General features: G+C 42.7%; 1 protein-coding gene across 4 annotated transcripts in view; it reads left to right on the top strand.

Moving 5' to 3' along the window:
* The window catches only part of KNTC1 (kinetochore associated 1), an 87,134-nt gene that overhangs the window by 39,460 nt on the left and 22,573 nt on the right, over positions 1–25,101 (top strand). For 3 of the 4 annotated variants that reach the window (XM_027853497.1, XM_027853495.1, XM_027853496.1), the window contains 15 exons: positions 145–425; positions 1,218–1,390; positions 2,680–2,777; positions 6,839–6,977; positions 7,176–7,232; positions 8,159–8,322; positions 9,570–9,674; positions 11,893–12,021; positions 14,980–15,096; positions 16,231–16,340; positions 17,596–17,806; positions 21,880–21,969; positions 24,258–24,429; positions 24,523–24,581; positions 24,715–24,931. In XM_027853497.1, coding sequence (XP_027709298.1) covers positions 145–425; positions 1,218–1,390; positions 2,680–2,777; positions 6,839–6,977; positions 7,176–7,232; positions 8,159–8,322; positions 9,570–9,674; positions 11,893–12,021; positions 14,980–15,096; positions 16,231–16,340; positions 17,596–17,806; positions 21,880–21,969; positions 24,258–24,429; positions 24,523–24,581; positions 24,715–24,931 — 2,122 coding nt within the window. The remainder of the gene's footprint in view (positions 1–144; positions 426–1,217; positions 1,391–2,679; positions 2,778–6,838; positions 6,978–7,175; positions 7,233–8,158; positions 8,323–9,569; positions 9,675–11,892; positions 12,022–14,979; positions 15,097–16,230; positions 16,341–17,595; positions 17,807–21,879; positions 21,970–24,257; positions 24,430–24,522; positions 24,582–24,714; positions 24,932–25,101) is intronic. The other variant, XM_027853498.1, reaches the window with a different exon arrangement.

Genomic DNA, 25,101 nt, shown 5'->3' with positions numbered 1-25,101 from the left:
ACGACAAAGAAGGAACCGTCCTATTTAGATGGAGCTCCCATCCCAGTGAGAAATGGGCTTCACATTAGAAGGGTCATGAAAAGTGAATGAGTAAAGGAGGGATGTTAATACTTGAGGATCCTGTCTTGTTTTATTTTATCACAGGAGGATTTTGAGCTCTTCCTTCCGTTTGAAAGCTACAGCAATCATTCACTGGTAGCTGGACTTCACAAAGAACCCATTAACACTCAGGAAATTACCCAGGCCTGGCAAAAATCTAGGAGGACCCCAGAGGAGGCCCCCACAAACCCAAAGAATGCGTCCCTTCGATCGAGTTTGTATAGACAGACTCTGTGTCTGCTGGTGTCGGAGCAAGACTTGGAGGCTGAAGTGGTGTTGGAGACCTTAAATTCAGGGAGAATTGAGGAAGCCCTCGAGCTCTGCAGGTGACTGTAGGGAGGCTGCCTGTCCCAGCTCTGCGCAATGCTCTGAAAATGACATCGGTTTCCTCCATTGTTCCCATGACATGAATGGACTCTTCTGTGAAAGCATTTAGCTATTTACAGTAGGTTGTTGTTATGAGGGCTTTTCCACAAATTTAAGCCAGTATATTAGTTTGACTGATAGTAATATCTTGGAGCAGGTAGGGGGTTCACGGATAGAGTGTCGGGCTTGGAGTCAGGAAGACCTGAGTTCAGATTTAATCTCAGACACTTAGTAGCTATATGACCTTGGGCAGGTCACATAACTCTGTTTGCTTAGGAGGCTAGGTGGCCTAGTGGATAGAGCGCTGGGCTTGGGGTCAGATGTGGATACTGAGGCTCAGAAGGTTAAAAATGACTTGACCAGGATCATGCAGCTAGAAAGTATCTGAGGCAGGAATTAACTTGGGTCCTCCTAACTTCAAATCCTGGCTTCTATCCTCTACACCCAGGATGTAACTGCCCCTCCAGAGATCAGGAACTGAACTTCATTATGTAACATATATGTGTAACATAAGCATGACAGGTCCCTGGCCTTGACTCACTCAGCAGTTTGTCCCTTCATTTTCTACCAAAGCAAGAGATGAAAAAGGAATGATGCTATTTATAATGTATCCAAGTTAAAAAAAAAAAAACTTTTACTAGCATTACTTAATCATTAATATCCAGCGAGTTCCTTTAATAGAAGCAAAGACAATGACAGCAGTTCCCAAGACCAGTGTTCTAACTATGGACCCTCCCTTTTTTTCCCCAAAGGAATTTGTTTCAAAATCACTGCAATCCCAACAAGGGAAGAGTGCTGGTTCTGGCATGTGAGAAGCTTTGTCAGATGCTGGGGGCTGATGCTCCAATGACTCTGCCTGAGGGTTTGAATCTTCCTCTGGAGATCCATCAGCTGGCATGCCAGGCAGCCACCATCTGTAGCCCAGGTGAGACCGTAGCATCGTTAACAACATGGTGAGGTGTCCATGGCACTGTTTGCCAAGGAAGCTTTGAGGGCTCTCACCGACTATGCATTGGCCCTGTTTTACAGAGTGGGGTTTAAATGAACTCTTGCCTGACACTTCAAATGTAGATCCTTTTCTTGTTAACCATAGAGGATGGGAGACTCTGCTCTTACTGATGGGTGATTCCCTCTCTGAACCTGCCATTTTGGGCAAAATCCCAGCAGTGAATCATCTCATGCCTCAACTCTCTCTCTCTGTACTTCTCCTTATTTTTGAGGGTTTTTTTGTTTGTGTGTTTTTTGGATAGGCAGTGGGGTTAAGTGACTTGCCCAGGGTCACACAGCTAGTAAGTGTTATGTGTGTGAGGCCAGAACCTGAATCCAGGGCCGGTGCTCTATCCACTGCACCACCTAGCTGCCCCGCTCCTCCTTATTTTTGTCTGCCTCCTTTGCTCGGGATCCTGCTCTCCCACCTTTCCAGCTGCCATAGATGTGCTATCTTCTCCTATTCGAATAGAATGTGAGTTCCCTGAGAGTAGGTATCTTCTGTTTTCCTGTATTTGTATCTTCAGTGCTTATCACCACATCTGGCACATAGTAGTGATTTCTTTGTAAATGCTCACTTGTTCTATCTATCTATCTATCTATCTATCTATCTATCTATCTATCTATCTGGCTGGCTGTCTGTCTATCTATGTCCATAGCTATCTCTCTATCTCCATAGCTATCTCTCTATCTCCATAGCTATCTCTCTATCTCCATAGCTATCTATCTATCCAAGTTCAGCTTTGTAGGATTGAGAAAATTTTTGCCCCAGCTCCTGATTTTCTTTATTAATTTTTTGACCTTATAACCAATTTGTTTGAAAAAAATTTTTTTTATGTCCTTTGTTTTTACTTCATCTTTATTTCCAACTACATCCTTTTATCTTCGCCTCACTGGAGAGCCATCTCTCTTCACACAAAATAAAAAAGGAAGAGAAAAGATACTTTTGCAAAATTACCCAAAAAACAACTAGGTCTGATAATATATGCAGTGTTCCACACCCATAGTCCCCCACCGCTGCAGAGAAGAAAGGGAGAGAGGCAACATCTCATTTTCAAACCAAAGTAAGAAAAATCCTGGGGCCGTGTTTCATAGGAAGGCAAAACAAAATAACCTCTGCATTCCATTTTTCACCTTGAAAATTTTAAATGGAAATGGCTGAATGACTGTTTTAGGTAAAAAGATTCTTCTATTTAGACTGATGACACATCTTTTAAATTCTTCCAGATTTTTTATTAGATGCTCTGGAAATGTGTAAATATACTTTAACTGCCATGGAGATTTACAGACAGTGCCAGCTGGAGGAGTGTGGAACACTAACAAAGGTATTGTCTATTTGAATTTCTTCTTGTGTAAGAAACTTTAAAATCTACCTGTTATCCTCCTGGGTGCCATTTTTAAGTGACTTGCAGAATTGTTAATGCCAATTCCACTGGGCTGGTAGGGAGGGGTGCGCTAGAGGAGGAGTGGAAGGAGGAAGACAGATCCCAGAGGGAGGAGAAGGTAGGGGCAGTAGGTCTAAGCAGCTTTCCTTGAGAGTGGGCTGCCTTCCCCCCCTCTCCCCCCGTTTGCATTCTACTTCTGTTCCTAGAAAGGATCTAGGTTTTTCCAAAGTCGTCAGAGCAGGTCTGATCAGACCGATACAAGCCTGATACTCTGTGTGCTGACAATATAGCAAATGTCCTGGATTTTTTTATTGTTGTTGTTACAGCAAACTGTAAATCAGTGAGTTTAACTTTACTCCTAGCAAGGTTTTAGAAGGTATTACTGAATGGATGGTTTCTGTGCAGCCAGAGCAGGATTAACCCTTTTTGTGTCCTGCCCCTTCCCCCCCCCCATCTAGTGATACCTGGGACCTGTGTTCATGATCATGTTTTTAAAGAATTGGATTTCAGTTAGAGGCTTATGAAAACAAAGATGTCATTCTTTTTTCCTTTTATTGGACCCCTGCATAACAACCTATGATCTAGATAAAGAACCAGTTATATCAAAGAACCAGCTTCATCACCAACAAGTCATGCCAGGCTAACTTCGTCTTCTTTATTAATGTGATTGCTGAACTAGTAGGTTAAGGGAATGCAGTTGGTGCAGTTTGCCTAAATCTGGGGTGGGGGAACCTGCGGCCTTCAGGCCATATGTGGCCCTCTAGGTCTTTGGGTGCAGCCTTTTGACTGAGTCCAAGCTTTACAGAACAAATCCTTTTATTAAGGGGATTTGTTCTCTGAAGTTTGGGTTCAGTCAGAGGGCTGCACTTGAGGACCTAGAGGTCCACATGTGCCCTTGAGGTTGCAGGTTCCCCACCCCTGGGCTAAATTTTAGCAAAGCGTTTACCAGATTCTCTCTTGCTTTATTTGTAGGAAAAACACAGAGAGAGAGAGAGAAAGAGAGAGAGAGAGAGAGAGAGGGAGAGAGAGAGAGACAGAGATGGGCCGGCTGGACAATGAAAGGATTAACGGGATTCAGAATTGGTTGAATAGGTCAACCCACAGAATAATCATTAATGCGTCAATGTTGTGTCATTAGGAGGTCTCCCATGGAGTGTCTCAGGGATCTGGGCTTGGCCCTTTGCTATTTAATATTTTTACCAGTGAGTTGGATAAAGGGACAAAGGGCATAGTTACCATATTTGCAGGTGAAGCCACGCTGAGAGGGAGAGCTCAGATGGATCACATAGCCACGTTCAGAAATATCTTGACAGATTAGAATATTTGGGCCTGTCTAATTAGATGAAAATCTGTAATAATAAGTGTAATTTCTTGTACTTTGAGCTCTGTAAACCAACAGCTACAAGATCATGGAGGAATGGCTAGTCAGTGGTTCATCTAGGGATCTTAGTGGACCATGAACCTTCTATGAGTGGACAGTGATATGGAAACCCAGACAGCTGAGGCAGCCGTTAAGAGAGGTAGAGGGTGTAACACTCGGAAAGCGAGACCACTTCTGCAGCTTTGTGTCCAGTTGTCGGGGCCGCAGTTTAGGAAGGCCATTGATAAGCTAGAGGCCAACCGGAATGGGCAAGGGCTTGGAGATCATGCCATGACAATCAGTGGAAGGAACTGGGGATGTTTGGTCAGCCTGAAAAAGGAAAGACCCAAAGTGGACATGCTGCTTTCTTTAAGTATTTGGAGGGCTTTCGTGGCGAAAATGAGACTAGGCCTGCTTGGCCACAAAAAGCAAACTGGCAGCAGGGAGCAGGAGTTGCCAGGAGGCAGGTTTGGCTTTGATGTAAAGGAAAATCTTCTTGGCAGCTGCTAGGGGACGTGGCTGGTGTGTCCAGGTGACCACTTGCTGTCTCTTCTTCATCCCATCAAGGTGGCTTAGATGCGTTCTGAAGTCCCTTCCAGCTTCTGGAAGGCTGAGTCCCTGAATAAAAAGGTAGAGGCTTTACTCCAGTTTTTTGAAGCCAGATAAGGTAGGATTGACAGTTGGGCTAGCTGTCTATTGATTTTGTTCAAATTTAGAGTGTGGGTTGGACTACATACTGATGTTAATTCACACCCCAGTGATGGCCCAAATGTAGAGGCAGAGATGGTCCTGTCCATCATGGAGTTCCTCACGCTCTGAGGGTCCAGCTGGCTGCTGACCGGTGTTCATGTCACAGGCTCCATGTGGCTTGTTCATTGACAAAGCCGCATTACAACATCCCTGACTAGTGCCTGTTTGACTCCTTGGCTTTGCTTTGCATCTCAGTGTCTGGAAGCTGTCTCCCATGTGCCACTCCACCCTATGGCCCCTTCACATGCTCTGTTCCCCAGAGTGTGCTGGAAAGAGCTCCCAAACTGCCTGACATAGATAAGAGGTATGAGAACAAAGCTGGTCACAACCATCTACTAGGCCCCACCCAGTCCATGCGTAGCAGGGGGTCTGTACCCAGCTGGGTCTGGCTAGGTCTGCCATGCCCCAGTTCTCACTTCTTCTTTCTTACCATGTAACACATCCTCTTGTCCACTCAGTCCTTCTCTCCTTGCTCTTCCTGAGTGCCCGGGTACTCCACATAGAGCTCTTCTCCCATTTGCCGATCTTCTGCCACGGCCAGGCCAGTTTCCATCCTCTCCAACATGACTGATAGGCACCCTGAAGCTATTTCCTGAAATTCTTGAATAGAATAATAATTCTGTTATTATAGAAATAAGGGACGACAAAGCAGGGAAATAAGCAGTAGCTGTGTGTCCCCATCATTTCAGAGGCACAACTGTTCTTCCTTTCTTGGAATCCATCCTGGAATCTGGGTCTTTTGGCCAAATTGTCTACAATGATTATTTATCCTGACTTTCTTCCACGCCCCAGTTAACATGTAGAAAGGAAGCAAGCATTTATTAATTGCCTGCTATGTACCACCAAGGCACTTTACAAATATCTCATTTGGTCCTCGCCACAACTCTGGGAGGTAGTTGCCATTATTAGCTCTGTTTTACAATTGAGGAAACTGAGGCAGATGGAAGGTAAGTGACACGGCTAGTGAACGTGTGAGGCCAGGTTTGAGCTCAGGTCTTCTTGACTTCAGCCCTACCGCTCTGTCCACTGTACCACCTGGCTACCTCTAGGTGTGAAATCCAGTAAGCATAGTGAACCAAGGCCCCCCAGTTCATAAAGCAACTTGTACTGAAGAAGTTTATTTGAAAAATTCACTGCTTGTTCTTCTCCCTTGTTTGTGACCCGAACACATGTGAATTTCCTTGTTCTTGGGCAGTGAACCCTCCTTCCTGACAGGCAAGGGGAACCAGAGCATATCTTTTGTCTTAATGTATTTTTAATATGAGAGGACGGTATCAGATTTCCCAGTAATGTTAGTGATACATTTAACTTCATTGCATTCTAGATCTAGATTGTGCAATCTCTACATTTTACAAATGAGGAAACTGAGGCCCAGGGCACTTAATTGATTAACCCAAGGTCACACAGACAGGAAAGCCAGAAATTTGGTAAAATTTGAATCCAAGGGCTTAACCATAACAGTCTACTCACATACGTACCCCACATTGATCTCATGCTGGTTTTATTATTATATGTTCTCTGCCTCCCTCCCTTCTAAGCCTTCTCCTCTTCTTTCAAGTAATAATTTAGAAAACAGCTACCCTACTCTTCACTTTTGCCCAGTTTTCTTGCACAGGCTTTCATTTTAACTCTTGGACTTCATAGGCCCGCCACCTCTTCCCTCAGTCTAGAATAAGAGTTTACGTCATATCACAGATTATAAAGGTCATCACTTTTGGCATTACACGCTGTTCACATCAAGACTTAATGACGTCTACTTGTCCTCCCAGAGAAACCAAGTTCTTTGCGTTGCTGTGACCAATACTGGTTCCCCTGAGGGCGGTTGGAGACTGTATGTGGCCTATTTTATTTGCGTTTTTGTTTTTTTTCCTCCCAATCATTTGGTGTTTAGACTTCCTTTGGAGCTGACAGAGATCCCTACGAAGAGTGGATTTACGATGACTTCTTCAGTGAGGATGGAATTGTTCTTGAAACACAGCTGGTGCTGCCAGTTATCTATGAACTGATTTCATCTCTTATACATGCATCTGGTAACTTTCACTTAGATCATTATTTTCTATACCTACCTTAATTCTATTTAAAAAAAACCTATGAAGTGTTGCTATGTAATATATGTAATGTAATATATGTAATATAGCATATGTAATATAGCATCTAAGAAAGTTGCATAAAATATTCTTGTAGTTTTTTCTCCGATGATCACTCAAATTAACGTTCTCTTTTTGTAGGAGGCAAAAGATATCCTTTGGACTCTGCCAGTTTGCCATATTGCCCATTTAATAAAGGTATCTGAAAATCAAAAATTTATAACTTTGGTTATTATTTCTATTTTTGTAAATTTAAATGAACTCTTAAATTCTAAGTGGGAGGTTCAATTTCTTCACTATCATCTTCGATTGGTTCTGTTTATTATTATAGGGGCCTTATGTTATTCAACTGCATAAAAAAATTTATGAGTCAAGTTATAAATTTTAGTTTCATTTCAAAGGAAAGAGATCTCTGGCTAGTGACAGTTGGTCAACTGAAGTAGTTGTCGTTGAGCAATTCCTTAATAAACAAAGTACCATGAAAGTCCTTCATTATGCCACATTTAATGATGTTGTAGTTCAGATTTTCCATGTATCATCAGGATTGCTTGTGTGGTATCAGAGATCTTGAATGCAGATGTTACTGTTTTCCCCCAAAGCAAGGTTAGTGTAAACTCCAAAGTGATTCTCTAGAGCCCTTTGACTTGCAGAGTGGGTGGGGGAGTCTCCCCATCAGGACTTCCACACACCAATGAAATCTTAGCTCCAGCCCTGTCACCGTGAAGGAGCTCATCACCAAAGTCTGGCTCTGATGCCTCCTGGTGGTATGGAGGGACAAGGAGCCCATGAACACACTGCCAGCTGAGGTTCAGTGGTAACTCTTGCTCAGTCCCCACAAAGAGTTGGCTTACTTAAGTTGGTACAGGCTGGTCACTCTTAAGATCCGTCTCAGAGTGATAAATTTTTTGGCCAATGCAATGCGCCAAGACTGTGTGATAAGTTCTGGAGAGTTGTGCCCTTTTTCTGGTAGACCCAGAGCTTTGAGGTGTTGAAATAATGAAATAGGTAATAAATACCTTTTAAAATTGACCTGATCTGCATTTCACTATCATTATTTTGGGGGGTTTTTTTGGGTGGAGGAAGGGGAACATTTTTGACCCACCAAACTATTTGTCATTTCCCAGGAGAGAATCTTCTTTTACCTATCATCAACCCTATCTCTGCGCTGCTTCAGAGCTTGCAGGAATCCAGCCAGTGGGAGCTGGCTCTGAAATTTGTAGTAGGTTCCTTTGGCATCTGCCTTCAGCACGGAATGTCAAACTGCATGAATATCTCCTTGAGTGAGAAGGTAATGGGCCTTGGATATGGATAAGTGTGGATAAGGGGCGTGAACAGAGAGCTGGCTTTGGGGTCAAGAGGATCTGGGTTCAAATCCAGCTTCTGCCACATCCTGGCTGGATGACCTTGGCAAGTCACTTAAATTATCGGTGACCCTGAGAATCTTTGAGACCGTCAGTGGCAGAAAAGGTGCCAATTTTTATGTGTATTGGTAGGGGAAGTTCCTTCACTGAGAGCTCCCTACATTCTTGAAATCATAGGCCTGGTCCCCCCAAAATTACAAAAATAAGATCTATTGAAAAGAGGAATTTGGACACATTGTTTAATTAGTCTGGACTCCATGATGAGAAAATTTAAAGTTTTTTCTATCTCTTAACTGGTAATGTGACCCAAATTCTTATTATAGTTTCCCTAGTTGATGGCTTAATTTAAATATTCAGAGACCTAACAATTCTGAAGGACAAATTGTCTTGGCTGGGGATTTCCTTTATCAGATGGCATTACCAGTCAATACCTTATTCCTTTGGATAAGCATTTATTAAGTGCCTGCTGTGTGCTGAACTCCTTTAGGCATGAAGGATTAATTCACAGATAAAAATGACCCTTGTCCTCAAGTTGATTCAAGATTCATTCCTTCTGGAATAGTAGATAGAACAATGAAAGAGCTGGGTTCCAACTCTGCCTCTGATACTAGCTGTGTGACCCTGTGCAAGTCATTTAATCTCTGTGAGCTCCAGTTTTCTTATTTGTTAAATGGGGATATTGACGGCACCCACCTTATGGGGTCATTGCAAGGGTCAAATGAGGTGAAGTAGATACAGTGCTCAATGAATCAAGTGACCACACTGGGCATCACCTGGAGTGAGGTCTTCGAGGTGGGAGCTGTTGTCCTGAGGGTGTGGGAATAATTGCTTCTAGGTAATAATAATAGTTTTCTTTTCGTAGCCCTTTGCCGAGTGCTTTGTCTTCTACTTCTCTTTGAGTAATCAGTCAGCAAGCGTTTTTTAAGTGCCTGCTGTTTGTAAGGGATATTAATTCACGGCATCAAAGAGGACCCCGTGGAAGCAGCAGGGGCTTAATAAATGCTGATGCTGATTCAACGCATGGCTTTCATTCTTACTCTGATTGAATTCTCTACGGTGCTGGAATCTAAGAGGAAGTCAGAGGAAGTTCTGAGAATACACCCAGTCATATGAACTTAATGTTTAAGATTGATCTCTTCTCACTGCACTAGTAACTCTGGATCTTTTCTTAAAGTTGTATGAAGAGAGACTGTTGATCAATACAAAAAGTATTGTTGTTGGCTTGAAAGAAAAATCCACGAACTTAATCAGAAAAAATGCTGCAGCCCTGTTACACAAAGTGAGTATTTTGGGTGGGAATCAGTCCTGTGAAGCTTATCTGGGCTATACCTCTCCACGTAGCTCTGTGTCTTCTGGACTTTGTTCAGGTTCAAGTCTCATCCCTACACATGCTGGCTCTGTGACCCTGGACCACTCAGTTCCCTGGACAACTCTTGTAAGACTGTAGGTTATGGACAAGAGGTCGGAGGGCGTTTCCTCACCCTGCAGTATCAGTGACACCAACAGCTTTGGTCCCTGTCCAGTTCTTCTGTTGCAGTCATTTTATTTTTCTTACTCTAACTAATAGAACTTTCTAATTGGCCTGGACAGGTACTCTTAAGTGTAGTTCAGTGGAAAAAAGCCTTGGATTGTAGTGAGATTTGTAGTCATGTCCAGTTCTTCATGACCATACTGTCCATGGGGTTTTCTTGGCAAAGGTACTGGAGTGATTTACCATTTCCTCCTCCAGAGGATTAAGGCAAACAGAGGTTAAGTGACTTGCCCAGGGTCACCTAGCCAGTTTGTGTCTGAGGCTAGATTTGAAGTCAGGTCTTCCTGACTCCAGGCCTGGCATTCTGTCCTCTGAGCCACCTACCTGCCTTCTTTGCGGTGAGGACCTGAGTTCACATTTTGGCCTTGTTAAGCTCTGTGACATCAAGTAAGTCACTTAACTTATTGGTACTTCATTTCCTCGTCTATAAAATAAATGGATCGGGCTAGATCTCCTCTGAAGTCCCCTTCTGAGGAATAGTTCCATTCTAGCAAAGTCAAGCATAAAGCAAATTTCAGTGAAGGGAATCATTGACTTCCTCTGTAAAAGCAGAGCCACATTCTAATGGGAGAATTCTCTTAATAGACATTTGCTGGACCCTTCAGATAAAGAAGCAGTTTAGCACTGCGGCAGCATCCCCCGCATTTTAGTGTTCAGTCCATAAATGCACCCAGCGTTTATTAAGCACCGACTCTGAGCTCTAAAGATCAGAAAGAGTCCCTGCCCTTTACAGATTTACATTGTGTTGTCCGGGGGAGTGAATGAGGCAGAGCGTGCCGTGGGGAGAGAGTTACCTGAGGATAGATGGTGCTCATTGGACAGAGGAGCAGGAGGCATTTGTCATAACCAGGTTTAGAGACAAGCCAACCAGCCCCATGAGGATGGGTGGAAATGCCAGCAATGCTTTCCCACACTCCTCTCTTGGTGAGGAAATCTAAAGAAAGCTAATGGAGTATTCCTCTGAGCAGAAGAAGAAACAGGAATGGACCCGCAGCCAAAGGCAGGAAGGCCCCAGTGAACAGTCAGCCTTAGTACAGGCCGAGAGGCCAGCCCAGGAAATCCCCAATAGGTACCTGACTATACCCACTGATGAGCTGGGAATCCTCAGTCCTAGTTCATGGATGCTATGAAATTTTCAGGTGATTTGAATTATCTGCCCACATTAGTCCAAATGTAGAATGCTCCCATAGAGTGAGATTTCTTTTAAAAGGTAAAAGCTCAAAAATCACGCCAATGTAGAGGCCACATTCTGGTTTTGTTCAAGTCAAGTTTGGGGGAAAAGATTGGACAACAGAATTGTTTTTTCCTCCCGTGCTGGGGGATCCTCCACTGCCGTATTATGAGCTCCCCAAATTTGGCTTCTGCTTTCACTGGCCGGAATCTTTTTAATGTCTTGAAGAGCAGGGATTCAGTGTCTTGTTGGGCCCTTGAACCCATTTGTGCTCTCTAGCCTGAAAAATCCGATACATTTTCAGTTGTGTGAAACAAATTACTACCCATAGACCAGTTCTGAATTTCTGACATTGTAGTTATTGAATCCATTCTGCTTTGACCCCTTCCCCCAATGCTCTCACAGTTTATTGTGCCTTTGTCTATTTTTACCCTATAGAATTTATTATGGGCACTTTTCATTTCATCTTGCCAAACACTTATTAAAGGTTTGCTCTATATGGAGCAGCATACTCGGCCCCAGAGATCCCGAGTTTAGGTAAGATGGGGTCCGTTCCTTCAGAGAGTTGTATAAACTTCAGGTTGAATTGTATAGCTTTTCTTAACTTCCAGTGAATGACTGAGAACATCAGAACGAGCAAATGGAAGCCATAACTGCAAATGAGGATAAGTAACTCCTCTTCTTTGTGTTCGGTCTCACCGACAGCCCATCATTAGATTAGTAACTAAAGGACCCTTAGAAATTTACTTGTTTTAATGGGAAGATTTTACTGATTTTGATGCTTTATTCCTCTAGGTATTTAATTGTCGTCTGGTGGATCTTGACCTGGCCCTGGGTTACTGCACTCTTTTACCTAAGAAAGATGTCTTTGAAATTATCTGGAAAGTCATTGATACCACATGGCAGAATTACAACAAGATTTTGGTATGGCTAAGAAAAGAATTCCTTTGTTTCATTCACATGTCATTCTATAAGCATTTAAAGCTTCTACTCTTTACCTGGTACTATGGGAGGTGAATCAGATGAATAAGTAATTAGGGAGAGAGGGATGTAGGAACTGGGGGCCCGAAAGTTGTCTTGGAGCTATGCCTTGAAGACACAGAAGGGGGATTTAGCAAAGCAGAGTTGATTCAGGTGTGCATTCTAGGCGCAGAGGAGGGCAAGAGATGGTGCCATGCATGAGAAACATCTAGAGGGCCAGTTTGGTTGGACTGTCGCCTGTTGGGAGGTGGGACAGATAGGTCAAGACTGAGGGGCAAAGTACTCTAAAAGCTAACTCATGGAGGCAAGCCACTCCAGGATTGTAAGTAGGGGAGGGATAGACGGTTAGATCCATGCTTCCAGAAAATCACTTTGGCAGCTGTGTGGATGGTAGGCTGGGGAGAGCTGGAGACCAGGGAGGGAGCTGTGGACAGTGAGAGGTGATGAGGCCCTGAACGGAGGCTGTCTTGCTGACTCCTTTGTAAAGGCCAATTTCAGTTCTCCTGATTTAAAAAACAAAACAAACAAGATACAATGTCAAATTCGCACCATCAGAAGATAATTTTGTGGGAAAGCAGAGCTCCTGTGAATGTGGAAAGGGCTGAGAGCTGAGAGCCATATCAGTCAGTATCTGCATAGGAAACCTCTCCTCTCCACCCCTGGGCTACTTTTCACACTGGAAGTACCCCACCCCCCCACCTCCCCAGGCCTCACCTTCTGATTGGCCAGTGCCACCCAGAACCTCCAATGGAAGGAAGAAGCCAGGCGAAAGAGCCTCACCCCTGTCCAGGCTGGACGCTGAGTCTCCTCCGTGGAACTCTCTCGGTCATGCCTCCCCTCCTCTGCTTTTTTCCCATTAGAACGTATCAAGGGCAGGGACTGTCTTTCTGCTTCAGTTCATATTCCCGGTGCTTAGCACAGTGTCTGGCTCCCAGTCCGCACTTCATAGAGGCTTGTTGACTGATTGCCTGGGAGCTGTTGGGGTGGAGAGAAGAGGTCTGACGTGAGAGATCTTGTGGAAGAAGGCGAGTCCTGATTGAGTATGTAAGATCCTCTGAAGACCCGGTCAGCTCTACACCCATGATGACGATTAATATTGGGCATTATAAATAGTATTTCTCACCTTCCCCCTTCCCACCAGCATGGTTATTTGCTCTGAAGAATAGTTCCATTCTAGCAAAGCCAACTATAAAGCAAATTCCAGTGAAGGGAATCCATTGGCTTCCTTTATAAAAGCAGAACCACATTCTCATGGGACAATTCTCCTAATAGACATTTGCTGGACCCTTTGGATGAAGAAGCAGTTTAATACTACGATGGCATACCCGGCATTATAGTTTGCAGTCTGTAAATGCACCCAGTGTTTATTCAGCAGCTCCTCTGAGTTTGATTGGGAATGTGAGGTGAAGGTGAATGAGGAGTTGAGGATGGGGAACCTGAGAGACTGGAAGGACAGTGGTACCCACAGCAGAAAAAGGGAAGCGTGGAAGAGGAGTGAGCTTGAGGGGAAAGATTGGTAATGAGTTCTGTTTTGGGCACGTCAAGTTTGAGATGTCTAGTAGGTGGGGAAGCAGGATTGCAGCTGTCGCAAATAAGGCCCTGAGAGGTGAGGTTTCCAGGCACTGTTAATCAGTGTATTAATTAGGCTAGCCAATAGTCAATAAATCAATGGTCAGTGGTTTCTCTTGGTCACCAAAGATGCCAAGAGAGATTCTGAAACATTTTAAATTAGGTGTATCCCTTCTGACAGGAAACTCTACCCTGATCGGTGGACATTTAGTGAGGAGGTGGGCTCAAAGTCTTCAGCTCTTCCTACCGAGAACATCCGTCCTCTGCTGGATGGAGAAACGTCTCCATCCTCACCTCCCTGGCTAGTTTTCTCCTTCCTCATCTGGATAGCCCTAAACTCTAATGGAGGGAATCAAGGACAGACACATCTTGGGGACTGAGGCTGGCTTTTGTTTACAGAGTAAACAGAAAGTAAGAGTCCCTCCCCAGGTAGATGCCTTGGGGCTGGAAGATTACCTTACTCAGTTATACCCTTCAGAGGCTGACCTTTTCAGGTCTTGACAAATATAGGAGGAAAATTAATATTTAGTTATTATTAAGTAATAAACAATCATTGGTTATTCGCTATTAATATAATGGTGTAATATTAATTTTTCTCAGAGCTCAAGAGAAACCAAAGCTGGAAATAAGATTTGGGAGTCACTTGTTTAGGGATGATAATTTAACTAAGATGTCACCAAGAGAGATTGTGCAGACTGAAGAGAAAAGGGGTCTAGGGCATAACCTTGGGGAATATCCACTGCTCGGGGTGTGATGTGAGTGATGAGCCGGTCAAGGAGGCTGAGGAACGGTCAAGGAGACTGAGGAACTGAGGAACGGGTCGGAGGAGAATCCAGAGAGAGAGGTGTCACAAAAGCCCGGGGCCTGCGTGTCTGGGAGGAGGGGTTTCAAATTAGGGGCTGGGAGGACTGAGAAAAGATTATCCAATCTGGAAGTTGAGAACTCAGAGGCAGCTTTGGAGAAGGTGGTTTCATCTGATTGATGATGTCAGGAGCTTGATTTCAAAGGGCTTCGAATTGCACGAGGCAAGAGGGAAGTGGAGGCGGCCATCAGAGACAACTTTTTCTAGAGTTTGTCTTTGAGAAGGGGGAGAGATCTCCATTGCCTTTTATTTCATTTTCAAAATCATTTGTTTAGGGCTCCGTGTCTGTCTGCATCCCTAGTACCGAGCGCAGTGCTGGCACATAGTCGGTGTATCGTAGATGCTTACTGATTGATGAATGGCCTTGAGGGCCTTCACACAACAAGATGTTACTGTTGGGAGGTTTTTATTGAGCAAGATGGAAGAGTCTTCTACCTTCCAACCAAATTTTGTCCTATTTTTGCATCTAGGCTGTGTCCCAGGTGGGAGCTCAACTGGCTTATCTCTATAAGGAACCAGAAATAAGGCGGAAGTTCCAGGAATTAATTACAGATGCCTGGTGGGGGCTTCGCCTCGGGAAACTTGGGGTAAGTGGCCTGAGTGTTTGACTCACATGCTTTGTTTGGGAAATAGCCTTCCTTTGTCAGGTTAGGGATAGAGGGGAGAGTTCTGTTTTCTTTGTGTGTGTGTGTGTGTGTGTGTGTGTGTGTGGTCCCAACACCCACCATCAAGTTCAGGCCTAGCCTTAAGTGGAAGGGTCACTGGACAGTTCAAGACTGTATCTTAGCTTTGCTTGAAGTAGACGGCTTCATCGAATCACAGAGTAAGCATTGAAGGAGGAACCTCACAGATCATTTCGTCTAATTCCCTTCTTTACACATAAAGAAACTGAGTCCCAGATCAGTGCGGAGCCCAAGGTCATACCGGAGAATAAGCAGCAGGCCGAAGGGACCTAACCCTGACTCCATATCCGGTGCTCTTTCTACTGTGCAACTATATTTGCATGGTATAAATGCAGTGGATTTTTATTTAGATACTTAATTTTGTGGGGCAAATAAATAATGAACTTTTCAAGAATCCATCCAGCGCATAGTAGAAAGGAAATTTGGAGTCAGAGGTCCTCGGTTAAAATCCTAGCTACCAATTAGCTTCCTGTGTGACCTCAGGCAAGTCACTGAACTCTCCAGGACTCAGTTTCTTCATCTGTAAAATGAGGGAGCTGGATTGTACAGTCTCCAAGGTCCCTTTTAGCTGAAAATCCCATGACCCAAGTCTTTTAAAATGTGGCCTCTGTGGTTGCTTCCAGCTGTAGCGCTGTGATTCTTTGGCCTACTTTGTAACTAGGGTAAATGTTTCAGATCTATTTTTGACCAGCCTTGTGCCCTATCTCTGAGCCCCACATGGTATGACCATAATGTTTTGAGACCATATCTTGCATGTGGCTCATATGGCCAAACATCACAAGATTGCCCCTAAAATGTGACTGTTGGGGATATTGCAAGCTGCCGCTATTCATATTTAGACTCTTAGGAGGAGCGATGGGGAAATAGAATTTGAGGAGCTTTAGGGAATTCTGGTTTTGCTTTTGCAAGATCAGAAAAATTATGTGTTTGTTTATGTGGTTATTTTAAGTCCCATACCTGTATCTATTAATTCTCAGGCATTTCTCTCTCTCTCTCTCTCTTTTTTTTTTGTGGTATCTTTTTGCTTTTTATCTCTAGATTTCTTTTCAGCCGGTGTTCAGGGAGCATTCACTAAGAAAAAAAGAACTCATGAGCACCCTGGTGAAGAATACAGATGTGGACACAGCTCTCATTCTGGAATACTGCAGGTAATCAGTTCAGCTAGATCTTAGAACATTCTATCAGCAGCACATCTAGCTAGAATAACAATAATAATACCTGTGTGGCTCATGGGAGTACCCTCCCTTCTCTTGATTCTTGAGAGTAATCCATTGGTATACAGAAGAAACCCAAACTCGTCTTAATTGCTTCCTCTTCATCCTTCATTCTGGATGAGTAGGAGAGGCACAGGATGTAGGGATTAAGGGCTCTCAACAATGAAAATGTGGGAGGCAAAGGATTTACAGTTTTAGATTAACAAATGAGTAGAGTCTAAGTGATCTTTCTTTGGCTCTCCCTTTTCCCCTCTTGAGTAGTTTCTCTCCTGCCAACGAGAGTATTTTCAGCAGGCGACTGTTCTGACCAAGGAGGCAGCCCGGCTCTTTGTGGTGGTGGACGCTTTGAAGTGTGGAGAGTGCGTTAGTGTGCAGTTTGAATTTATCAATTCACAGTAGACTTTTCCTTCTCCCTCAGTGGTCTGCATTCAGAGAGTTGGGGGAGTTTTGCTAATGCAGAACACTGTTCTCAAAATTAGCTGACCCTAGAAATTTCAAGTCTGTCTTAGATCTAAGATCTGCCACATGAATATGGAGCAAACATTCATTCCTGTGAACTTTGCAGTGAGGAGTTGTCTATGTATACTGCCTTTTTGCCCCAAGTCATTCAGCTCAATACAGATGTCCTTCCAAAGGAGAGAGAATCTAGTTCATCTAAAAATCTGTCCTTGCAGAGCCCTTCTTAATCTTTAGATTTCAAAGCTGTCAGTCATCATTCTCTGAAACAGATGTAGTTTTTTGGGTTTTATGGGTAAAACGTTACCAGAGATTCAAGGTATATTATTATTATGTACATTAACCTTTTAGCTACTTTCAGAAATGCAGCTTGTTGTGTGATGATATCTGTAGATATCATGGGCTGGAAGACAATGTGTCGTCTCATTTGGGGACCAGACTAAAGATATTTGTTGAAACTCATGATCATATTGAACTCTGTCAATTTTTCAGTCACAGCAACTCTTGTAAGACCCTCTGCTAAATCCTAAAGGGGTTGCAATCTTTTCTTGTTAGTGGAGTGCCACACCAACGTGGGTCATAGGTCCTTGAAGTAGCCGCAGTCTTCATGTGGTCAGACTGCGAGAGGAGGGAGGCCTAATTCAGGTGCAGAGCCTGTGTCCACTGGGGCCCTTCTGCATTTCACCACTGAACATGGATTTGTACATTCAACTTAATTTTTCCCTCCTTAAAGCACGTATGAATTGGACAGTGATGCAGCTCTTCAGCTCTTCATCGAAACCCTGATTCTCCACCATAATCATGTCGACCACGGTGAGGAAGACAGTGCCACATATTCTGTGAAACAGCCCCACTCTAGAATTCTGGCCAAAGCACTTGAGATCGTACCTTTACTGAAAAGCACAAGGAATGTGGTTGTGAGTCTGAGTGGCATCCTGTACAAGGTGGGTGGTCATTTCACCTTGCCTCTTTTCATCTTTATCTTCTATTTCTTTGGCAGGTGCTCACATTAACACTTGAAAGGGGACTAATGGATAGTTTAATACGTTTCGCAATTGGAGACATGTTTCCTTTTTTATTTTAGTGGGAAAATTATGTAGCCAGTAAGTGCTGGGCTATATAATCGCACTGATTTTTTTGAAATTCTATTTTTTCAAGTTTCAAACCACTAAAATTTTTTAAATTTTATTGATACTTTTTGGTTTTTACACCAATGATTTCTTGCTTCCCTTCCAAGAGAATTCACCCTTGTAACCAAGAAAAGCTTTTGTGCAAAACTCAATGACTTCCTCCCAACCAAAGAAAGCACTGTAAATCCTTATTTTGTAGGGGGATTGGTCATTCCATTTAATCCAGTCGAGTTTCCTTTTACTGTTATCTTCATTAACATTTCATTTCATTTCATTTTTGTTTTCATTGTTATGTATTATTCTCTTGATTCTGCTTTCTTTGCGTTGAAATAGTTCTTATGGGTCTTCTCATGTTTCTGTGAATTTTCTGTATTTGTTTCTTGTGGTACACTAATATTTTATCACATTTATATAAATATGTTTTGCATATTTATGTTTCATTTGTTCAGCCCTTCCCCATCAGATTGATACATACTTTTGTTTCCACTTTCCTTGCTACTGCAAAAAGTACTGCTTATGATTATTTTGGCATATTTGGGACCTTTCTGCCTAATTATTGTGTTTAGAAAGGGTTCAAAATTTAATTTCCCGTTAACAGGCATAGTGTCAGGCATCATGCTAAGCCCTGGGATACAAAGAAAGGCAAAATTTTGTGTAAGCAACCCCTGCCCTCAAGGAACTTAGATTCTAATGGAGGAGGTAACATGTAAATAAATAAAAGGTACATACAAGATACATACAAAGTTGAAGGAAGGCAACCCTAGAGATGAAGGCTCCAGTGGCCTGTGCAGAGGAATGTCATGTGCAAGTGATAGCAGGTGGGCCAGCGTGGCTGGGTCATAGAGAGGTGGCGGGGAGTGAAGGTTAGGATAACCAGAAAGGTCTGGGAAGAAGCAGCTTGGGAATAGCCTACAGTGTCACACAGAGGACTTGATGCACGGTCCTGGAGGGGCTGGGGTGCCGCTGGAGTTTTATTGAACTTTAGGAAAATCACATTAACAGCTGTTTGGAGGATGGGCTGGAGTGGGGAGAGCCTGGGGGCAGGCAGACCCACCTGCAAATTATTGCAGTACTCCAGGCTTGAGGTCACGAGGACCAGCACCAGGGATGGCAGTGCGAACAGAAAAGAGGGGACGTATATGAGAGGCGTGTGGGTAGAAACAAGATTGACAACAGATTGGACGTGGAGGATGCGTGAGAATGGAAACTCAGGGATGACACAAGCTAAGCAGGGCTGAAAAGAAGCCAGAGATTCATTTCAACACGGGAGTTGTGGACTGCCTTAGTAGAGACTGCTAGTTAACACTCCCGGATTAAACCACTGAACATGCTGAAGGTCACTTACTATAGGGCATTTGCTCCCATACTCAGGGGTCCACATGGTGGCAGTAGAGAAGAGGCAAATGGAGCTCTTAGCACTGCATTCCTGTTCTCCTCTAGAAATACACATTGACCTCAGTAACTCTCACTATGCTATGTATCTTCTCAATCTGATCTTAAAAAGAATAAGGAGAACCTTTGTGAGAATCGGTCCCAAGTTTCGAGCTTTGCTACTTCCAAGGAATGGTCATTTTTCACTTTCTTCCAAATTACTTATAATAAATGGAAGAAATAAAATATTCTTAACTTTAACTGAGAATCTAACACAATTATTAGGTTTAAAGCACAGGTGTTACCCTTCCCAGATTCTTGGTTATTTGGAACCTTCTTTTAAAAAGCAAACAAACATAAAACAGAAGATGGAAATAGTGTTGGAGAGGCTGCATAAAACAGGAATGCTAATCAACTGTTGCTGATAGTAGGAACACTGGTCCAATGAATCAGGAAGTTGTTTTGGAATTTAAGTAAGGAATACCACTAAACTCTTCCTATTCCTTTGATCCAGGGATTAATGGGCATATGCCTCAGGGTGGTCAAGGGCAGAAAGCAAGGTTTCTTATACATGGACACTTTCTGTGGTAGCAAAAAACTAGTAACAAGTGGGTTCCCCTTGAACAGGGAATGACCAATTTGTCGTGATAAATTAATGCAATAGAATAATGTTAACACCCTAAGAAAAGACAGATGGGAGCTCAGAGGACCATGGGAGAACCTGTATGAACTGATACAGAGTGAAGTAGGCCATTTCCAGAGAACTGTTTAATAACCTCAACAAAAGGAACACTAAGTAATAAATTGCTCTCCAAAATGGTTGGATTAGTTCACAACTCCACCAGCAATGCATTAGTGTTCCAATTTTCCCACATCTTCCCCAACATTTATCATTTTCCTGTTTTGTCATGTTGGCCAATCTGATAGGTGTAATATGGTACCTCAGAGTTGTTTTGATTTGCATTTCTCTGATCAGTAGTGATTTAGAACATTTTTTCATATGATTATAGGTGGCTTTAATTTCTTCCTCTGAAAACTGCCTGTTCATATCCTTTGATCATTTATCAATTGGGGAATGACTTATATTCTTATAAATTTGACTCAGTTCGCTATATATTTTAGAAATGAGGCCTTTATCAGAGATACTGGTTATAAAAATTCTTTCCTAGTTTTCTAAGAAAAGCTTCCCTCCTAATACGGATGCATTGGCTTTGTGCAAAAACTTTTCAATTTAATGTAATCAAAATTATCCATTTTCCATTTCATAAAGTTCTCTATCTCTTGTTTGGTCATAAATTCTTCCCTTCTCCATAGATCTGAAAGGTAAACTATTCCTTGCTCTCCTAGTTTGCTTATGGATAGTAACAGTCTTTATGTCCAAATCCATACTCATTTTGACTTTATCTTAGTATAGGGTGTAAGATGTTAGTCTAGGCCCAGTTTCTGCCACACTGTTTTCCAGTTTTCCCAGCAGTTTTCGTTAAATAGTGATTTCTTATCCCAGAAGGTGGAGTCTTTGGATTTATCAAACAGTAGATTACTATTGTCATTGACTATTTGTCTTGCAGACCATTTGATCTACCACTCTATTTCTTAGCTAGTACCAAGTAGTTTTAATGATTGCTGCTTTATAATACAATTTAAGATCTGGAATGGCTTGGTCACCTTCCCTTGCATTTCTTTTCATTAGTTTCCTTTATATTCTGGATCTTTTGTTCTTCCAGATGAATTTTGTAATTGTTTTTCCTAGTTCTGTAAAATAAGTTTTTGGTAGTTTGATTGGTATGGTGCTGAATAAATAAATTAAATTTAGACAGAATTGTCATTTTTATTATATTAGCTCGGCCTACCCATAAGCAACTGATTTTTTTCCAGTTATTTAGATCTGACTTTATTTGTGTGGAAAGTATTTTATAATTGTGTTCATATAGTTCCTGGTTTTGTTCTGGTATCAGCAGTTTTTGAAAGGGTATTTTCAACCTCAAGCTCCTGTTAAATATTTAAATTTTGTTCTGGTAATGCTGATTGTAGAAATGAGAAAAATTGGGTACTTATTCTTTAATTGAGGACAGGTAGGTGGCTCAGTAGATAGAGCGCCAGGCCTGGAGTCAGGAAGACTCATTTTCCTGAGTTCAAATCTGGCCTCAGACATTAACTGGCTGTGTGACTCTGAGCAAGTCACTTAACCCTGTTTGCTTCAATTTCCTCATCTGTAAAATGAACTGAAGATGGAAATGGCAAACTACTCCAATGTCTTTGCCAAGAAAACTCCTAAGGGGGTCAAGAAGAGCTGGACAATGACTGAAAAAGACGACTAAACAAATTCTTTGATTGCACATATTTTAATAGCAATTTAAGATTTCCTAAGGTCCTGTGAATCAGTTGACTACATTTGAGAGTGCTTTATGTGTATATCCACAACTTTAATTAATGCAATTTTTGTGCGTTGGGATTGATATCTTTTTTGAAAGCTGATCCTATTGTGTGACAATTTTTATGTCTATATTTCTTAACAGTTGGATCCATATGACTATGAAATTATTGAAGTCGTCTTGAAAATTATGCAGAAAGCTGATGAAAAGGTCACCAATGTCAATATTAATCAGGTATACCAGAGAATCTATAAATAATAACTATGCCCCTGTGTTATGTTTCTGTTGGATCATGAGAATTAGACTTTACACTTCTCTTGAGCAGCCTTTCTAAAACTTCTAAAAGTTTTAGAAGTATTTACAGAAGTATTTTCCCTCCTGCTGTGCTTTGCATTTTATCTTAATGTTGCTAAATTGGTGTTTTCCAAATGTAAATTAACTTCCTTATACTCCTAAGGTGTTGAAACTTCCTTAGGGGACCAATCTATCTGGTTAACCAATCAATCAATATTTATCCAGCACTTTCTACATTCCAAGTACTAAACAGTCCAGGGATGCAAAGAAAAGCAAGGACAGTCTTTGTCTTCATGGAGCTCATTTTCTAATGAGAGAGAAAACATGTAAATAACTGCATGCATGTTAGATACATACTGAGTAAATGTAAAGGTAATTTCATAGGACAAGTAGTAGCTGGAGGGCCTAGACTTGGACTGAGTCTTGAAAGAATCCAGGGAGAAGTGGTAGGGAGTGAGAAGAGAGAGTGTCCTAGGCATGGGGGACATGGCTAGTGGAAAGACACATAGAGGAGAGTGGAAATGTTGTGTCCAAGGAACAGCAGGGGCACCAGTGCACCTAAATTGTAGAGAGTGTAAAGTATTTCTTGGGGAGAATTAAGTATAAGAAAACCAGAAAGATGGGAAGGGGCCAAGGTGTGGAAAGTCTTTCTTTTTGTTCCTGGAGCTAACAGGGAGCCCCTGGAGTTCATCAAGAAGGGATGTGACATAGCCCAGAAGCACTTGGTAGCTGTGCATAGGATTGACTGGAGTAGAGGGACCTTGAAATAAAGGAACCACTTAGAAGGCCTCTGCTCTGTTCCGGCAAGAGGTGATAAAGGCCTGGGGGCCATCTCCAGTTGTCCTGATCCATATCTGGCCATTGGACCCAGATGGCTCTGGAGGAGAAAGCGAGGCTGGTGACTTTGACAGCCCGCCCTCACCCTCGCTTAAATCCAATTCACTTGCATGTCGTGGCATCACCTCCTTGAGGTCATGGTCCTCCTCCAGAAAGAAGGACGAGCAACAACGATAAAGGCCTGAACAAGAGTAGTGGCTTTTGGAGGGGAAGGAAGGGGACAGATGTGAGGGCTGTGATGAGGGTAGAAACTCAACAAGATCTGGCAGTAGTTTAGTTCTGTGGAGTGAATGCAGTGAGGAGCTGCTAATGATGATAAGGTGGTGAGCCTGGGGGACTGGGAGGATGGTTGTTCCCTTGATAGTCACATGCTGCGAGTGAGGTCATTAGAGCCGTGGGTGAAGAGAACAAAAACATAACAGGAGACTGAAGCAATTTGCAATTGCCCAAAAGAAATGTGTGTATCAGCTGTGGCTGAAGGAGTACCGAGTTTGCCCAAAATGCACGAAACTGAGTCTGCTCCAAAAGTTTTCATAATTTTGTGGGAATTTCTCTATTAAATAGACAAAGCGCATATCTCTCTATTAAATGTCCATTTTACTGTTAGTGGGTCCAACACTGAAATTTTTCTAAATTGTTTTCCCCCATCTTTCAGTATTCCAGGTGTCCATTACTTTGTCAGGGGTCCTTCCTCCATTGACACAATTTGCACCTTCTCCTCAATTGTAGTAGATAATCTTTGAGAATAGCTATAGGTTAAAAATCCATCACACGGCAGTTGGCCTTGTGATGAACCTCATGTCCTGTTGTCTTACGGTAAGCAGAGACATTCATTACATTAAGAGGTTTGTTGGATGAGCCAAAAGGAAGGCAGTGTTCAGTAAAACAGGGTGGTCTGAGACAGATCCATAGTCTTTGAGGGAATGTTGGACAGATTAATCGCCACATGTTTCCAGGAAACATCCCTTGGTGACACTATGAAGGATGGGATCTTGTGCTTAAAGGCCCAGAGGTCTGGTCTTGTGTGACACATTTTATGTTCTTATATACAAAGGCCAGGAATTGTCACTTGGAGTAAAAGAAGAACCAGGGGATGATATTCTCTATGAAAGCAGTAATCTTCCTTGGGGCTTAAACATTCGAAAGTAGAGATTTTTCTTCTTTTTTCCTTTCTTTTTTTTTGGCTAGGCAATGGGGTTAAGTGACTTGCCCAGGGTCACACAGCTAGTAAGTGTTATGTATCTGGGGCCAGATTTGAATTCATGTCCTTCTGAATTCAGGGCAGGTGCTCTATCCACGGCACCACCTAGCTGGCCCAAGAGTAGAGATTTTTCAAAGAAGGTCACGGATACCTGTTCATCTGATAGGAAACCACTGTTCTTTCCACGCAGGGCTTGAGTCTCGTGAAGCATTTGAAATCCTATAGACGAGCATCCCCTCCTGGGAATCTGGAACACGAGTACATCATGAACCACGCGATGACCCTGTCCTCGGCTGCTCAGACTCGGCTGCCTTTTCACCTAATTTTCTTCGGAAAAGTGCAGAACTTCTGGAAGATCCTTTGTATGTTATTCACTGGTTTCTTTGGTTCAGTGTTAAGTGAAAAATGTGTCCCTTGATTTCTCAGACAAACCATTTTCTCCATTTGTCTCGTAGCTGCCGAGCTCAGGGAGGAGTCCTTCCCAACGTTCCTGTTGATCACTAAACTCATGAAGGTATCGGGCAAAAGCCCCTGCCAGCCCTCTTCTTAACCCACTGGTCCAGGCTCTGACGACGAGAATTTTGTGCCGCTCGTATACCTTGTGTAAATTGTTGTTAACTTGTGACCTGTCTCCTTTATCATTAAAGGTTTCTTTGGATTCTTTGTATGTGTCGACAGCCAAGCAAGTCTTTGAAAAAAGCTTGAAGCCAAAGTTGCTGAAGCAGATGCAGGCTCAGGGCTCGACCTTGAACAGCAAGGAAATAGCGAAAACCTATGAGACTCTGCAGTCTTATTTGTTATCCATAGGTAATCCTGAATGGGCCGTTGCTGTGGCCATCAATTTTGCTCAGGACATTCCAGAAGGTAGGAATTGGGGAGTATTGAAGCCATTATCCCAACTCCTCGAGGCATTGAAACATTGGCTGAATAGATGTAGGTCCGTGATTTATTTGCTCCCTAGGTATAGGATCAAGATCTCAGTTCTATCTTATTTGGTTATATCTCTAAAAATCTCGGCATTATTGCAAAAGCCT

The sequence above is a fragment of the Vombatus ursinus genome, unplaced genomic scaffold, assembly GCF_900497805.2.
Source record: "Vombatus ursinus unplaced genomic scaffold, bare-nosed wombat genome assembly UNPS02009994.1, whole genome shotgun sequence".
In the NCBI taxonomy this organism is placed as follows: domain Eukaryota; kingdom Metazoa; phylum Chordata; class Mammalia; order Diprotodontia; family Vombatidae; genus Vombatus; species Vombatus ursinus.
This window is presented reverse-complemented; position numbering and strand designations above follow the sequence as displayed.